The sequence below is a fragment of the Apostichopus japonicus genome, chromosome 15 (genome assembly GCF_037975245.1).
Source record: "Apostichopus japonicus isolate 1M-3 chromosome 15, ASM3797524v1, whole genome shotgun sequence".
Classification (NCBI taxonomy): domain Eukaryota; kingdom Metazoa; phylum Echinodermata; class Holothuroidea; order Aspidochirotida; family Stichopodidae; genus Apostichopus; species Apostichopus japonicus.
In genome coordinates, this window is record NC_092575.1 from 6653333 (window position 1) to 6672158 (window position 18826).

The 18826-nt window shown below is 38.3% G+C and overlaps 1 protein-coding gene across 1 annotated transcript in view; it reads left to right on the forward strand.

Moving 5' to 3' along the window:
• Nucleotides 1-371: 371 nt before the first annotated feature.
• Nucleotides 372-18826, forward strand: part of LOC139980474 (coronin-6-like) — a 30304-nt gene continuing 11849 nt past the window's right edge. Inside the window, exons 1-8 of the mRNA XM_071992095.1 lie at nucleotides 372-714; nucleotides 10410-10662; nucleotides 11329-11507; nucleotides 12200-12316; nucleotides 13591-13695; nucleotides 14932-15138; nucleotides 15993-16230; nucleotides 17241-17317. Of these exons, the coding sequence (XP_071848196.1) occupies nucleotides 520-714; nucleotides 10410-10662; nucleotides 11329-11507; nucleotides 12200-12316; nucleotides 13591-13695; nucleotides 14932-15138; nucleotides 15993-16230; nucleotides 17241-17317 (1371 nt within the window). The 5' untranslated portion in view covers nucleotides 372-519. The remainder of the gene's footprint in view (nucleotides 715-10409; nucleotides 10663-11328; nucleotides 11508-12199; nucleotides 12317-13590; nucleotides 13696-14931; nucleotides 15139-15992; nucleotides 16231-17240; nucleotides 17318-18826) is intronic.

Sequence of the window (18826 nt, forward strand, 5' to 3'; positions counted from 1 at the left end):
AAATGGTTATGCAAGTTTAGTTACGTCGCTGTTTTCTCGAATCACAAAAACTCATATAGAAATTGAAGTATTCAAAAACTACACTGAAACCTGTGGCATCCATTAACGAATGATATTTCTTTAATTGCGTATGCTTCAATTAATGTTTATTTTTTAATATTATAAATTTTTAATGTTTTAAAATAATATTTTTAATACATCAATGAGATTATTTAGCTGTTTTAATTGAATTAAAACTTTCAATAATTTATAACATAAGCTCGACATGTTGTTTCTGACTACGGAACATATACTCCCATCGTACTGTTGCGTCCAAGGAAATTGATGTGGTTGCATCGCGTTGTGCATACAAAATGCATGATACACACAACGTGAATTACAGACCGTATCACTTCATACTAATCTTTAGTCAGTGTGGACCCGCCTACCCGGAAAGAAGTTACTCGCAGCCATTGACATTCCTTTAGGGCCTGCAGACGCCGTTCTCTCTTCGTTTGAATCCATTCTTCAGTTTCCAACATGTCGAACTTTGTTAGAAAAAGTCAATTTAGGCATGTTTTCGGTCAGCCTTATAAACGAGACAAAGTATACGAAAGTATACCAATTAGTAGGGCTAGTACCGAAAATAACATGTGCGCTGTGAACCCGAAATTCGTTGCTATTATTACAGAGTCAGGTGGTGGAGGATCATTTCTGGTACTCAAATTAGATCAGGTAACCTTCTGTTAATACTTTGATACATTAATAACGAAAATGCTAGATTCATGTAAGCCATACCTAGGCTAGGTCTATACCTAAATTGAACTGCATACACAAGAAACAATATCAATAGGCTTAACTTTAGGATTGTTACAGGACTAGCTTAGGCCTGCCGCCTAGTAAGTAACCTGGGGGCTTAGTCTTCCATTCCAAGTCAGTGTTCTCCTTTCGATTTAGACCTAGCCTAGTGCTCTTTGATGGAGTATTCTGCAGCTCCTGTCAAGGTTGTTCTTGGAAGTATAAGTTTGACATGCTGATGGTTACAGATTCATTGAAAAAACTAGGTGGTACTCACTCAACTTGTACTTTCCCATTCTTCTCAGCATTGACCAGATGTATGGACTTCATTGTCTCCATTCGTCAAATGCTCTCTCCAATATGTAACTAGTCCAAGACTGTGGTAACTTTTAGTACTGCACGTGGACTGCACAGCCAACTCAAGGGACAAAATGATTATTAAATAATGTCTCATGGGGTAATGTTATCTAATTTCGGTTTCTGTCTGGTTAAAAAGTCTTTTTATTTTCAGACAGCGAGCATTGCCTTTTCAACAATTTGAGATGAAGCCAAAACATTTTTTTATTCATGTGATAAAATAGATATGTGTGGTATTCATCATTTCCTTGTTTTTTATGTAGTCCAATAGCACACACAGTTTAACTCTAGGTTTGCCAATATTGCAAACCACCTGCTGCAAACCACCTATTTTTTTTTTCTCTGCCCGGTTAGTATTCTATAATCATTTCCAATACGTCTTTACTCATGAGAAGAAAAAGAGAGGAAACAATGGGAGTAGAGAGACTAAACATGCAGAAAGATGTGAGCTGCAGTATTTACATGCATTTGAAAAGTAAAAATATTGGTCATTTCTTGCATACACAAATGTGTAGCGTTCGTCCATACTTTGTAGGGGAAAAGCAAGCCAGTTGTAGCAATAATGTTGAGTTGACATATATTGCAAGTCCATTACGTTAACGCCGGCGTCTCCCAGTCATGAGATCCCCGGTTCGATTCCCCGCCGACATCAATGTGTGTCGTCTGGCAAGGGTGTTGTTCAATAACAACTTCCCGACATGGACGTTAAATGGATGTGTGCCGAGAGATTGGCTTCGGTCAGCTTGCGAGTCTATAAGCCTCCATGGCTTCTTTCGCGAGTTCCTGCTTGCGGGAAGATCACATATACATACATACATACATTACTATCTATTGCAGAAACTTTCTGATTGAGAAGGATACCTTAAACACACATAAATGAGCTTACTGTAATTCCTCAATTGCCCATTTTATTCCCAGGGTGCATTGCTGTAAGTAAAGTACTGTAAAAGCTCTGGCCCCCCCTAAAGGCCATGGTTGTTACTCTGTTGGTCCCAATGCCAAATTGCCAAGCAGAATTATTATCCAATTCTTGGTGGTGAGGTTTGCCAGGTTTGAGAAATCACATGATAGCTTAGCTTATAGCTTTGTTCTTTGCAAGAAAACAAGAAAGAAAGCCCTAGTATCTTATTTACATAGTTAACCTATTACCATCTGAAAATTTCAAGTTCATATTTATAGCAAGCAAGCCCAACATTGACTGTATTCATATAATGCCCATCTATAATGGTAGTTTCGGCTACAATAATTACAGTTGAGTACTATTGTTATCTTACTAGAACACATTGCCATGGATACCAAATATGTTTTGTAAACACTTTGAACAGTAGCATAGGCTAATTACTGTACTGCATGTAGTACAGTAGCTCTGAAATGCCTTTTTGGACGTATATCTGTTTGTTTATATTGCCTGTGTTTCATTTGAACCCATTTCTTCAGTTTCCAACAATTTTGGCATTGTTTTTGGTCAGCCTTATAAAATGTACTGTTTGTGTACCGATTAGTTGGGCTAGGACCAAAAAAAAACCATTTGCACTGCGAACCCGAAATTTGTTACTATTACTACAGAGAGGTTTCAAGCAATCCTCTGTAAATACTTAATAGCAGGCTAAGGTGTGAAGTTTTTCTTGAGCAAATGCATTTATTTTCTATTCATGAGTGGATGAGTATGTCAGTTAGTAATTTGATAAAAATAGATCAGATTCAAGTTAGAGCTACAGTACTGTCTGTACCTTTATAACTGACTTGAACTGAATCTGTAACACAAACATAGACGTAACATTCGGTAACAATAAAGGTCCTACTGGCTACGGTAGTAACACTGGGGGATAAGTCTACCAGTGCAATATGTATGTTTCTTGCATATTACATGTAAGTTACAGTAACAAGGGTTGTCTCTGGTTAGCTTTATATCTAGAGTGTTCACTTTATGGTTCCTCATTTGTCGTCACCACAGTCACAATACTTCAAAGAGGTTACATGTCATGTTCAGATGGATATATGGTATATATGGAGTTAAAGAGTAATATTTTCACACGTTTGGCCCACCAGGTGCCATATTAGAGAGTAATGGTATAGTATGGCACCCGATATACTTGTGGGATTGAGCTACCATACAGTACGGTATGTATGTAATACACAACTCAGTCTTTTGCTTTCATTTTGCTCCATCTGGGGTCAAGTGCTAAGTACTTTAATGAATGAACAATATTTACTTAAAGGGAACAAACAGTTAAATTGCTAATATTACAGCATCATCTGTATTTATATATACTACTGTACCGTAGCAACATATCAACACTTGGTTAAGCAAGTCATGATAGAAATTGTCTGTAAGGAGTTCGACACAAATTATTTCAATTTTTATCTTCTAACTGCCCAAGCCTCTCTGTTCGGGGAAATCACAAGCACCGATATCATGTTTTAACCTTAGGCACAGTTGGCTGAATAATTTTCACAACTAAGTATCCCAGTGTAATTAAAGCATGTGTACAATAGGCCAGCCTACCATGCAGGTTCATGGATAGGCTTCTGGCTGTACCATAGCTGCCCTACTACTGTTGTATGATCCAGTTTCTACCTAAAGTTCTTGAAGGAAAGTCTTCTATCCGTAAAAGGAACTTCTCCTAGCAAAATGATTCAACTCCTGTATACTGCTCACCAATTTGAATAATAAGCAGTGGTTAGAAATGTTTTCACAAAAATCATTCCATTAGTCTCCATTATTAACTTTATAACGTACTAACCACTTCCTTGATATTACAAAATTTGAGAAAAAGTACTGTATATACGATAGTGAAATTTTCTTGTTTGTCATTAAAGTCAGTGCTTTTTTAATACATTGGACCTGACCGCTGTGCATGTTGAAGTGGATGAGGTTTCCCCTTTATTCATTACAATTAATTTGCATTAACCCTGGTCAGTACTTCAGCCCCTAACTACAAATACAACTACTGTATACTAATATATATATAGTACAGTTCCCTTAGTGCCATATTTAGTTTGAATAAAGCCCTAGCAGTTCTACACTGTTTGACTATTCACAGTGCAGCCACACTATCTACACGTCGTGTGAATGTGAAGATGATTTCCTTCAGTTTATTTGCCGCGCTGCAGCGTTAAAAAGAAATAAACTTGTTCCAGTTTCGCTTTCACTTCTGACTTGATGTGGCCTTTTCTTTCAAGTGATTTTCCCAGTCTACGGTATCGTCCTCTCTGTCAAAATGTCAAAAGACAAATGAAAAGAAAGAAACAAAAAGGGTGATGAATTGTATTGGACTATTCCACTGTATGTACCCAGATGGGATATTTATTAAAGAGGCTGCCTTTGTGTATTTTTGACTCGGGTCAAATATTACAATTTCCTCACTGTTGCATTCATCTCTTGGCCTCCTCACTCACTCGGAACTATTTCCCTCACTTCTTGGAGGGTATTATACGTAAGTCCTATAACACAGCTCATACTGTAGCAGTTGCTTTGAAGTACATACAAAATATATAGATCTAGATTTTGGCATAATCAAAGAGTTTGAGAAGCCTAGTGTGAGATTACAGTCATAGGTGTCTATCTTTTAGCAGTTTAGTCATGCGCCCTGAGTAACGTTATCGGTGGATATATGTCTGTGCTTTATAAATCCTGGATATAAAGTATGATTATTATTATGATAGTATATTGTAGAACATACAAGGTGGTTTCCTTATTAATTACAAACTGGGTCATGAATTGCTTATCGTGTGTGTGTATCATATATCCTAAAGCCGAATTGTCATCGGGTACTTTACTTCCTTATACAGTATATCGCGCATAGTTGGATCGAACACAACCAGCACATTTTCTAGTTTTGTGGTATCAGATTTGTAATCTACGACTTACAGATTGGCGAGATATTAGGGTTCATTTCCTGTCAAAATTCTTCAGGTATATAAGCAGGGAGTAATTGATCTGGTCTGCTATCGCATTGCAAAATACAATATGCGAAATAGGCAAATGGCTAGATACTGTACCAGTGCAAAGATATGCATAGCAGGCTTTGTACCATAAAGTACTTTGTAAGGGAATGCTCGGAGCCTTCAAAAATGCTATACAAACTTTGAGATTGAATTAATTCCCCATTAACAGTAATGTAAGGTCAGCGCTTGGTGATTACATTATCAAGGTACAGTAAAACATTAATGACAGAAAATATCCATTGAATATTTTTTTTTTTGCCTTTTGTTTAAATGTTTTCAACATAGCAATACTTAGCAAAAAAAACATTATCACAAGCTTGTGTTCGGTACAGTGAGAATCACTTCTAAATGTTCAACACGCTGTATAGAAATCATAACACAGGTGGCCTTATGGTTTATAATCTGCTGTAAGGCGGATGCCCTACCTATTATGACACACTTTTTTGGAAATTTCATGATTTTACCATATAACTGTGTAGCTGCAGGAAGTCTCTCAATATGTCTTTCACAAATATGAATTTGAAACGGCGATGTAAATCCGCAGAAATACGGTAGGCTCAGATCAAAGTTATCCAGAAGCTTTTCATATCACCTGTTCTGTGAGCAATGTTAAGAACAGAGAAGTACCTCTCAAGATATTCTTTGTAAAACCTCTCTCAATGTAATTGGTATAATTGCAATGCATAATTGAACCTTAGTACTTGTTTGCCAAATTAAAATTTCGACCTTTCCAGTTTACAGCACTAAAAGCTCAGTGAAAATGACATTTGTCTTATGCAATTTTCATATTCAATATTCAATATTTTTCATTGAGTTATCTGTCGTTAAAAATTATGAGATGAATAAAATTCAAAATAAAATAATACTGTTAGCAACTGCTTATCCACTAGGGAGCCTGTGTAAGAGAATGTGTAAAAGTAAGTTGGCCTGACGTTTCAATCTTAGCAGGATCTTCTTCAGAGGATAAATGACAAGTAACAGTATCAGAAGGGACAAAAACATGCACAGAATACAGACAGGTTAATGAGCGTGGTGAACACAAAGAGATGGATGTAAGGGAATTAGTAGACAAGGGATGGAGAGAAGAAAGCAAGAAACCAATAGGGGTAGAGGAGAGGTAGGAGATAAACAGTGGAGGGACAAAGAGAGGATTAAAGGAAGGGGTAGGGAATAAACTGGAAAAGGACAAAGACAGAAATGTGTGGAGAAAAAAAAGGGTGGAAGAGAACTGTGAAAATTTGCCAGATATTTTAATGATCCTGTAGATTCTACAAACTTCAATCTAAATTTGCAAGGATCATGGGCCAATCAAATCTCTCTGTTTTGTTTACGAACGTTAGTACTACTTTCAGTTTCGTGGCTAGCCTGTCTTAAAATCTTGATCGAGCCGCATGTAGACTATTTTGTTTACATTTGTGTAATGAACATGCTGACATGGGCGGTTGCAGTGATTTTACTGTAAATCGTCTGTGCCATAAGGGCAACAGGAAAAAAAAATATACTTCATTTTGATTGCAACAGCTTTTCTCCATTAAACCCACCTGGTCAGAGTGCATTAAGAATAAGAAACATTGAATCTACTTCGGAAGTTTGTTTTTTTATTAAATTCATCAGCAAACACGTATTTAGACTTTAAAGGAAAGGATAGTATTTGTGACTCGTTTGATTTTCACCCAAGTAAATTTCAGGTGTCGTCCGCTCTTAATAACTATATATATACCTGTACTGTAGACTGCATTGTAATAGATCCCGTAATGGTGCCAGTGTCAAGAATACTGTCATAGAAATCACCCGTTCTTTTCCAACAGTTTTTGTCTGAATACTCAAACGTTATACATGTATGTGTGCATATTATCAGTATATATATTGCAAGCTCGGTAGACCAGTGAGTGAAAATTTACAGTTGGAAATGTGTACCATATGTTATTACTCTAAATATTATCCTGTTATTTTTGCATTCAATTAATATAAACCATTGATTTGTGTCGGTAGCTGTGATAATTTGTCGAGAGCTCCTCCAATTTTGATTTATAGTCATTCATGGTAACGCTGTAAGCTTGACATGCCCTTGGAACTAGCTAAAACTGTAGTTTTTAGCGTGAGTGCAATAGAGCAGACGTTAATTCGTCCAAAATTTAACAAGAATTGTAAGAGAGCCAATATACAGTGTACCATTGGGATAATTTCATGACCTATACAGTACAATTGGCTTTCTATCAAGTATTAAGGAAAATTTGTAAATTTTTGGAACACTGCTATTTGAAATTTGTTCTACATTGTATTAATTTTGATCATCATGGTCTTTGATTGACATTTTGCCAATATGCAGTACAGTATATACCGTATACAGTTAATACCCAATCAATATTATTGAATACAGACCGTTGGTTTTGAAAATCCGTACATGATTTCGGGGGCTGAAAAAAAAAGTGTTTAAAATATATATTTTTAACATTTCCCCCTGAAGGAAATCAATATCTTCCTGTGAACCCTAATTAACATTTCAGAGGAAATAATTTGCATATGAAAGAGAGAGTTAGGATATCCATGTATGGAGAAGGTTCACGTTCAGACTTCGATCGTCTAATTAGATATTTTTTGAATTGGAGGAAGTATCTATAGATCTAAGTTAAAAATCACAGAGAGATTCATTTCCTGGCAAGTTTGAACAGAATGTTCTCAGTGTAGTGAGGAACATATACAGTAAAGCGGCTTCAGGAAACGGTTTGTATGGACTGGAAACAAGGAAATTCATTTCACTTTTGGCATCAAATGGGTGGACTGCTCGCAGTAAGACATGGACAGATTATATGCGATAATATCTCCCATCGTGTTTGCATGACCTTTTGCAAATATTCATCCTTCATGCTTCAGGTAGCAAAGCAGTAATGATTATTTTAATGGGTGACTTACTTTACTACTGTAGTTACAAGCTGAGTCTTGTTATGTCATAATTTAATTTAGTCTTAATTTTTTTTTAAATTTTTTTTTAAGAGAAGAACATGCTGAGTGCTTGTAATGTTGTATGAGCTGTTCCAGTTTTAAAGATATTCAGCTTTAAAGTCTGGACTATTCATTGAAAGCTACAGTACACTGATGATGATGCCAGCCCCCCAGTGCCAGCCCTACAGTAAATGTATTGTAAAGCTATTGTATTTTAGGTGCTGATATAGACTGAACCAAAGCATACCCCTCCCCCCCCCCCCCCCGCCTTTTAATTCCATATGAACAGCAACAGCAGACCTGGATAGCATGCATTCAACCACCACTTATCCCTGACAACGACAAGTCTGTAATGCATTTGTGAACATCTTGTTTAATGGCTGTAAAAACTTGTGCGGTTTCCTACCGACATTGCACCCGAGGAACTGACCAGCCATATTTAATTGATAACACTGGTATATTTTCAGAGTTCATTTCTCAAATATCAAAAAAGTGGTATACTGTAGAAAGATAACCATAGCATGATAGACTGATAGCAGTGTTTTGAATTCCCCACGACGTGATCTCAAAACTCAATTTTGCGCCTTCGGTCATTCTGTATACAGTAGCCTCCAGGGGTATGCTTCAATCTGGTAAGTTCAATGGCACGTCTGTAGTCGAAAGAGCCATTCCCAGGACAGTACCCTTGAGTCCTTACTATTTTCAAGTGGATTAAAAATCCAGTATAAGTACATGGTAGTACATACAGTATTTATAAATAGGATATGAAAAACAGTTAAAGAGGCCATGACACGAAAAATCCAACTAATCAAGAGTAACTTCCTCTGAATCTATGAGAAAATCTATCCCTCCTTTTTTTTATGAAATAAGACAAATGGGCTTTAATGGGTCGACATAAACGAGTCGTTCTTCTGTCAAGTATTCCACATTAAAAACTCCAAAGACCAGATTGGAGAACAGGAAACCTCCAATGTGGCAAGTGGCGATCCTTGTACATGTATGAATACATAGCTAACACACCGTACATATGGGTTGTAAGTCACCGTATCACGACGCACAATACGGTTTAGGGTAGGCCACGAATTCCAACAACACATGCACAAAATGGACTGGATTTTGTTTTTAAATGCTTCGTAAATAAATTCTTACCACGTTGTATGTTCCTTGCAATAGTTCCAAACGGGTTTGGAACTATTGCGGGTTTCTTCTTCGATATTGCAGGTTTCTTCTTCGATATGTTGTGGAGCTTCAATTTCGGCTCGTTTAACAGGCTCACACTGATACGGTTCTAACACCTCAGGTCCACCCTCAACGTTCGGTTCAATATTGGCCTGATCAGTGCCTTCACTCTCTGCTTCGAATATGAGAAAGGGCACTCTAATTATAACCCAATTTTACTGCCTGGTGAAGAACCACTATCAATTTGAACTTAGGTTGCTGCATTTGGTTCTAAATCTGACATTCCACGGGAAATTTCGATCTGATTTTGCGCCAACTTGTTATCGACTGTTTTGTGTATTTATGTACACTTGTCGTACTGTAAGTATGATATGTGTTCGGAGGAATCAGCGAGTGCCGAATCATGTTCATAACATGACGTCATGAGATTAGGAAAATTTTTAGCCGAACGAACATTTCAAGCCCGAAGAGGGTAAATTAAATCTCAATTTTCAAAGGGAAAATCAAATTTTTAACTGGCAGAATGGTTGATATATGTTCCAGAGAGCATGCTTAGATGGATCCCAAAAAGACAGGACGTTGAAATTTTCGTGTCATGGCCACTTTAAAGAGTTATAAAGCTTGAAATAGTATGTACTATATGTACAAATCAAAAGTTAATAAATGAATTAAAGTAGGTTTTGTGGAACAACACCTTGAATAAATATGGCAGCCCTATAAACAAAAAGATGTTTTAAAACGTACAGTTCTAAATTTTTTTGTTAGTTGTTGGTGTTGCTGCTAAGGGTGATGAAACATTACCATTACCAAATAGTACAGTAGCACTGTTTTTGGTACTGAACAACTAACAAAGTTTTGTCACATGTCAGGGAAACCAAAGTACAAACAGAAGATTTCACCTATCCTGGTTAATACAGTATAGCACTATGGAATATGACATCACACTTTGTCCAAGTGGTATCACCGGACATGACTTCAAAAGTATGAGAGCTGTTTTGAGGTTTGTTCATCACGGTCATGTTTGTCGCTGAAGATCACAAAGATGATGGCTTCTTTAAAGAATACTGGAAAAAAACAGAAACGTTTAACGTTCCTGAAATGAGGGACAGAATATGAAAGGTTTTTTCGTGACAAACCCAAGGTTGTGTAATTTGGGTCAACTTAAAAAATAATTCCTTCCTCTGTTTTTTTCTTCTGTCCTCCAGTACGGACGTTTAGATATCAACCAGCCTCGCGTCTGCGGTCACAAGCAAGTTGTGCTAGACATTGCGTGGTGTCCTCACAATGATAATATCATCGCCAGCTGCTCAGAGGACACAACAGTCAAAGTATGGTTCATTCCAGATGAAGGGTTGTCTGCGCCTTTGACCGAGGCAGAACAAACGCTCAATGGACATCAGAAGAAAGTACTTAGCATAGAGTGGAATCCTGTGGCTGAAAATATCTTGCTAAGCTATGGTATGTTGATAATATCATGCTTAGCTATGGCATGTTGAAAATATGATGCTAAGCTATGGTATGTTGAAAACATCATGCTAAGCTACAGTATGGTATGTGGACAAGTGTGACTATGCAAATGTGCGTGTGTTCATGTGTGTATGACACTCCCTTGTAGAGATGACATTACAGTCAGGGATCTCAGATAGATATCTGGAAATCACCACATTGAGTACAATGGCTTGAAACCTTTAAGCTTAGGTCAAAGGTTATTTGAGGGTCAGCAAAGGACAAAAACATGAAATTTCAATAAGAGTTATCTGGTATTTTTTCATTTCTTTTTGTCCGAAAGTCAATGTGTGGGTTGACAGTATAGGCTTCAAAGCTCAGTAGATTGCTCTCCAGGAAGTAATTGCTTTATAATACTTTTTGATCATACCATAACATTTTTTCCCTCCCCTCTGTAAGTTTGTCTAAAATGCCTTAAGGAGACGGGAAATCCTCACATATACAATAACAATAACTTACAATAACTTACAATAACTTAATAAATCCTCACATATACAATAACAATAACTTACAATAACTTAATAAATACAATAACTTACTCCCGACCAATTTTTTTTTTTTTTTTTTTTTTAAGTTGAGCACTATCAACTCTAAATATCTTATTTTAACACCCTATAGCTGCTGATGACTTGCTTATCGTTTGGGATGTTGGAGCAGCCGAGGCCTTACTTTCCGTCGATTGCCATCCAGGTGTTATCTGGTCAGCGTCGTGGAACCCTGCCGGAAACATGATAGGTACTACCTGCAAGGATAAGCAGCTGCGAATAATCGACGCAAGATCAGGGGAAGTCAAATCGGTAAATGAAACTTAAGTTAAATCAGCAGCTTTAGGTCGAAAAATGTGACAAACCTTCATGATTATACCCCGACAATGCTTGAAACCCCTGGTTTAACTACCTACATGGGCATTCTGACTGTTATCATAATGATTTATGTCATTTGCTTAATTAACTTCACTCTCTCCAACCTGTCTCCATGCTCTGTATCCACTCAAATCCATCTAATTTGCATATTAAGTGCTGGGCTGAAGTTGACTTTTAGTCATTCGGTGCTGTGGCCGAGTGGATAAAGGCGGTGGCATTTGAAGCAATGAGGCTTAGCAATCGGGACGTTCCGGGTTCGATACCCGGCCGGGTCATAGTAAGGTGGGTTTTTCATCCAAGAGCAATCTGACGTTGAAGTTGTAATCCCTAATCCCTTTAGGGTTCGCCTAATCGCCGTATAAATAACTGCTGATTATTATTAGTCTTTTATTATTAGTAGTATTATTATAGAGTCTCGGGTAGGATGTGAACTGAGGTTATCTTTAACAATAGGAATTGCAGCACAGGTGCAATGGTTGTTATACTTCTCTGCAAAGAAAGTTCTTCCTAGCCCCTGGGACACCGTCTGGGTACTGTTCATATTGTCCTACTCGTTCCAAATTTCAGGTAATACTCTCTCCGCTCGAAATTCCGCTATAATTTCACTCTCGTTCTTTCCCCTCAAGGTTGGAGCGGGCTTCGGAAGTGGCAAGTGCCAAAAGATCAAGATGCTGAAAAACGACAGAGCCATAGCCGTGGGAGCGACAAAGATGGGGGAACGCCAGTACAGGTTCTACGACATTGTGAGTACTCTAGCACCACACATCCATGGACCAGCCGGCAACGATCGTCGTTCATTTAAGTTTCTATAAGAGCAGACGATTTGAAGACAGTGGCGGCGCCAAGGGGGGGCTTGGGGGGGCTTTAGCCCCCCACTGAAGTAGTCAGCCCCCCATTAGCCCCCCCCAACTGAAATAGGCCAAAAAAGTGTAACTGTCAATGACCGACAGGTGTTCTCATACGGCAATGTCGTGTGCGTTTCACAAACCGTGTATACAGACTAAAACAGGAGTTGTGTCAGAGAGCGCGATATAATAATTGAGCAAAGGAATTGGATCTATCACAGCAGGTAATATTTTAGTGATACGAAAACTGTGAATTGGTATCTTCCATTCTACTTTGACTAAAGTTACTCACAAAAAAATGCATATTTTTGGAGAAATTTTCAGGTGACAAAAGCCTCGCTAAATGCCACCATTTTGCATGTAGGCCTTTCCAGAATTGGGAAAAATTTCAAAAGGAGAGGGGGGCACCCCCTCCCCTTATACCCCTCCCCCAGGACGGCGATCACTCAATCTTGTAAGCCACCCCAAAAATTGGCTCAGCCCCCCCCCCCTTAGCCTCCCCAACTAAAAATTCCTGGCGCCGCCACTGTTTGAAGATGATACAAGCTTTAAAGAAACAAAAAGGAAAACACAATGTAAATCAAGTATGTAGGAAAATCAGTGCAACCTTGGACAGCAGGTGGTGAAATCTTTTAAAGGACCGGTGGCTATTTGCGGTGTCCATTTTGCAATATGTCTGTTTCTATAAGAGCAGATGATTTGAAGATGATACAAGCCTTAAAGAAACAAAAAGGAGAATAAAAAAGTAAATCAAATTATGTAGGAAAATCAGTGCAACCTTGGACAGCAGATGTTGAAATCTTTCAAAGGACCGGTGTCTAATTGCAGTGTCCATTTTGCAATATCTCTTGCTGCCCACGATTCACAAATTGCTCCTGCTCGTATAATCTGATGTTTTCTAGAGAAGAAAATGCCATGTTGTTTCTGATTTGCTTACCGAGTGCATTGGGTTGCTTGAAACATTAATTAAGCCTGTAAAACTGCCAAATTATTTTATAAAGTCTAATCCTTTACACCCCACCCCCCCCCCCCCCCAATATCATTGATTTATCTATTTTGGAAGGAAAGATGTGTCATTTTGCTTATCCCGAGTAAAACATGATTGTACACGGAAAAAGGAATATCGTTTTCTTCTTCTTTTTTTGTCAAATATATTTCCTATTTTTCCTTAGAACAATATGGAGACTCCTTTGACATCAGAGGGTGTGGACAATGGCAGCAACACCTTCAATATATTCTATGACGAGGACCTTAACATGGTGTACTTAGGCGCAAAAGTAAGTTCAAAAGACCTACAGTGTTATAGCTTAGACCATTATTCTCTTTGTCTGTTTCATATGAAAGAAATGTGAACTTAACTCAGCAGTTACACTACGACAAAGGAAAGGTACATATGCTCAGGGATGTGCCCAAGCTGGGCGGCCCGGCCCAGCACTAAAAATTACCGCCCAAAAATCGTGAATCCTGCCCAGCACTATTTTCATCTAAAATCCCGACATTCCTAACAATATATTCAACATAAATTGAAAAAAAGTGTATGTGCTTGAAAAGCTATACAAGTGCCAGCATTTGGCATCTGAGCACCTTCAAAAATCGAAAAATTTCTCAAAGGGGGACACCCCTCCCTCCTTAGACCCCTCCCCCGGGACGCCGATCGGTATACCCAGCACTCAGGAAATCCTGGGCACATCCCTGTATGCTGTATGTAATGAATGACTCTATCAAGTGTCGTAAACCTAAAATTCCAAACTACAGCCATGCTGAAACTTTTATGACACCATGAAAGTAAACTGTAGAAGAAAGTAAGTTTCACTTGTTTTTAGATTGGGACTTGCTTCCTTATTCGTCGTTTTAGGTGGAGTCTTTCATGGGCAGTGGGGTTTGGCTTGAATCTAGATGTTGTTATAAGTAGGGAGGAGGTTGTCAAGGGTAGGGAGGAGGTTGTCAAGGGTAGGGAGGCGGTTGTCATGAGTAGAGCGGTGTTTGGCTTGAATCTAGATGTTGTTATAGGTAGGGAGGAGGTTATCAAGGGTTACGGAGGAGGTTGTCATGAGTAGAGCGGTGTTTGGCTTGAATCTAGAGGTGGTTATAGGTAGGGAGGTGAGTTATGGGAAGGGAGGGAGAAGTAGTAACTAGGACCTTTTGAAGTTGGTAAAGTTCACTGCACTATACCATTATGTGATGTTCACTGTGGACCTGTCAAGGACTTTGTGTTGATAACATGTACATAGGTTGTAGTGTTTGATGTCTCAGGCTTTTAGAGCAATGCCTCTAACCATGCATAGCTTTGTTCAATTTCATAGTAGCTGTGTAGGGGCCCTCTTGATGAAGTCTTAGATCCTACTGTATTTTTCTGATCAGACTTGTTTGAAGTCATATGATCAGAAGTCATATATATTCAAGAACTGAAAAAAATGGTAAAAATTCAAAGACACATTTCAATTGATGTTAAAATATACGAAGTAAATAAACATATCTATAAATATATATGTCTGTGTTTTGAAATATTTTAGGGAGACTGCAAACTCCTTTATTACGAAATCGAGGACAAGAAGCCTTACGTGTTCTGGCTGTCGCTGTATACACCCAAAGATGCAACGAAAGGACTGGGCTTCATGCCCAAACGTGGACTGGACGTGAATGCCCACGAGGTGGCTCGATTTTACAGGCTCGTAGACAGAGGACTCTGCGAACCAACTTCCATGATCGTGCCAAGAAAGGTAAGTTTAATATGTTAGGGAGAGTTTCATAATCTCACCAATGTTACTCCTCATCGTCAGACACTCAACCAAAGGGTTTCCTATTTATCAACTCTAAAAATACCTTCGATAAAGGGATACCTATGATAGTGACAAAAGTTGGCTGTTTCAAACACTGTGCTCTCGTAAAAATTCCTGCACAAGTAGGAGGCCGAGAAACGTATTTAAATTTCATTGTGATATATAAGTGGCTTTTAAAGATGGGTGCAAGTTGGTGATTGCATATGGTGCTCAACAGTATAGACCAAATGAGCTGAAATAAGTCCCAGGTTTTCATTAATAAGTATACAAATCATTCATCATTTTGACTTTCAAAGAACTCCTTAAAACTCATTTCATGCATGAAGCTTTCAGTGATTTAGTTTTAAGTTTTTCTTTTCTTTTACCATACCTTTTTTATTCTTTTCTTTTTTTTTGCGCCTTGAGCACCCCGCAGGGCGGATATGCGCGCATTATGAATCGCTATTATTATTATTATTATCACATAAGGAAAATGTCTTTACGAAAATGTTCGTATTATGAAAAAGCCTTGAACTAATAGTACAACAAGAGCTTTGCAAACATTCCAGATGAATCACATCTCAAGGGGAAATTTTGAGAAAGATTATAACAGGGGAGCAAAGGTTTTTGAAGCACACCCTGTAGCAACGGCAAAACCAAGTGACCAGACATTGAGATGTCGTCATCAGCTAGGCAGTCTTCTGGGAAGTTTTTTTCTGTCGTCCTGGTAACCGTCACGTTTTCTGTCTCTGGAATATTTCCCGTCACAAACTCTTTGAAATTCTTCACTTTTTATTCTCTCTCTCTCTCGATAGTCTGAGCTATTCCAAAATGATATCTACCCTCCCTGCATGTCCATCGAACCATCCATGACGACGGACGAGTGGCTCAAGGGTGCTAACAAACCCCGCAAAGACATGGACATGGAGACGCTCTTCAAGGGTACGAGCGTGGCCGCCCCGGCGAAGAGGTCCTCACGTCTGGGCAGGAGCACGGCAGCCTCAACAGCACCGGCCAATAGCCAGCCGAAAGCCGAACCAAACGCCGCACCCGGTGAGTCGCTCTTCTCGTTTTTTGGTATTTTCCTCTTTATCTCAATGAGCACTGTGAAGCAAATTGAGTTTCTTTTGGGATGAAAAAAAAAAATCTAGCAGTGTTGTGGTCAGAAGGATGATACACCGCTCCCATATGACTTTGGAGTCCTGATTAGACTGACATCTTTTCACCTCAAGAGATGGCTTTAATGATCACATGTTTGGGTATGTGAATTTTGTTCAATAGTGATCAATAGCTCAATTAGCTCATAACTGACCCCTTATCAAATAATCAATAATTTAACATTTTGCAACAAAATGAATTGCTCCTTAAACATACAGAGAAATTTTTCTCAGAAATTACCAAAAAAAAATCCAAAATGATTATAATAGGAATCCTGTCATTTTCAATCAAAATTTTAAAATATTCAGTTATGATACGTGAACCCATCTGTTTGCAACAGAATATTAATTGATTAATCTGCAAACTAATAAGTGAGCAAATAAACATACATTTTGCCGATAACTGTTGAATTGCAAGGTACTCCCTCGCTGAGCGAGAAATCTGAAATTAAAATGCAAAATGGTAAATTTCTTTAATTCAACAAGAAGTACTGTAATGAACGCTCTTTTGTTTGGCATTGTGCTGACATAATAAATGAGCAATCCGCCATTTTGCAGAATATTGTGCATAAAGTGAAATGGGATATGTATCAACAATTTAACGTCTCCATAGTAACAACCTTTTATTTGAAACCTGAAAGTCAAAAAGCGATTATACTTTTAGTGCATATATATTATAATCATGTAATTATGTTTCTTGTTTCCCTTTTCTTTTCTTTTTTGGCTCGTTAAGATTCCCCTTTTGTCTATTACTTTTGTACATGAGAAGTTTTCAGCGATGACCTGAAAATTTAGCGTGATCCACCATGCCTATAAAAGAGACAGATCTTAAAGATTGATTTATGGGACTTTAAATGTTGAAATGTTTTTTTCTTTTTCGTTTTGAATTACATTTCATCTCCATAGTAACGGCCAAGGCGCCTGTGAGTCGTGCTGCGTCCAACCCGCCAAAGGAAGAAGTTAGAGGCGGACAAGAGACAAAGGTAAGTCACATTATTTAAACTTTGATAGCCACATACCAACTGCTATCTGGATATTTTGATCATTTCATTTTGTAAAATTTACATAATTTCTAACACTGTTTTTTCACATCTGGCATTTGAAGTTTTATACAGTAGACTTTTCTGTCCAAGTTTATCAGTTTCTACAATGATTCTGAACAGATGTTCTTCACCTTCTGTGGTATTTGAGTGATGGGAGGTGGGGTGGGGTGGGGGACGAGAGGGGGCAACCAGGAGTACATTCTGATTGATTGAAACATGATATAGTGGTCCTGTAAGTTTGAATGAGAGAACATACAAACATGACTGCCTTGTGAATTCTCTTGTCAGCAGTATGTTGACATTTTTTTTAACGTCACTTTGGCAACCATTTTACCGATGCAACACTACTGGTTTTTCGACTCTTGGGTTCGGAAATAAGCCACGGGTAGTATCATTGTTGAAGGACACATTTTAAAGTGGTACAGTAGAGTTTTTGTCAAGAGTAACCGCTTGCATTTAGCCGCTCCTTTTTCGGCAATTTGATCAAACTTACGGAGCGCCACCAACAATAAAATTGCAATTCAGCAAAACTATGAGAGCCTTTCATAACATTTCATCAAATGAATATCACATTTTTCAAGCCACACTTTCCGGTTACTATTCATATGTAAAAGGCACATCACATCAAAAGATCTTTTGCATCAATATTTAGTGAAGGGAAACTTGTCTGGTCGGCTCAACTAGCCGTATCGTAATTGGAATACTATGGTATCCAATCTGTGACTATGAAGAAGACTTGTCCCTCATAGCATTTAAATTTGTACCTAAACATGACTTGAACTTGGATAAAGTCTCACAGATTTAACGACTTCAAGACCCAAAGGAAGAATAGAGTAACATTTGAAACAATGTATCCACGAAAATGAAAACAGATTCAAGGACACATAAAACGCGACGGATGGACGGAAGACTTAATTGGACCAATGAAAGCAATGAATTAATTTATGCCCGTACCGAGATTTAGCGCACATATAGTGCAAACAATGCGGTACACATGGTCGACCATTGCGACCAATAAACACTGTGCAGTGCCGCACTAGCGAAGCCAGTGTTTTCTCTTTGGAAAGATTTGACCAATCACATTACTCCTTAGAAAATTAAAAAAGACTTAACAATATCTGGCTTGTTATTGGCAAGTTTTGTAATCTACAGTAATAGGGCAAGTTGCCTGAAGTACCAGGAATTGTTGCGGGAAATTCCACCCCAAGAGAAAATATGTTTGCCCGACCCTCGAGATGAATTGTGGGAATCCCGCAACCGGGGGTCCTAATGGGAATGCTGGATGAATGGGCTATGGAAGTAAAAGTGTCATGAGTAGTTGAGTAAAATGATGTAACTGTAGATTAGACTTTCTCCATCATTCTACAATGCTTGTCCCTTTGAATAGTGATCAGTTCAGATATTTACAGACTTCACAGATAGTTCAAGTGCCTTATTTCTGTTGCCAAG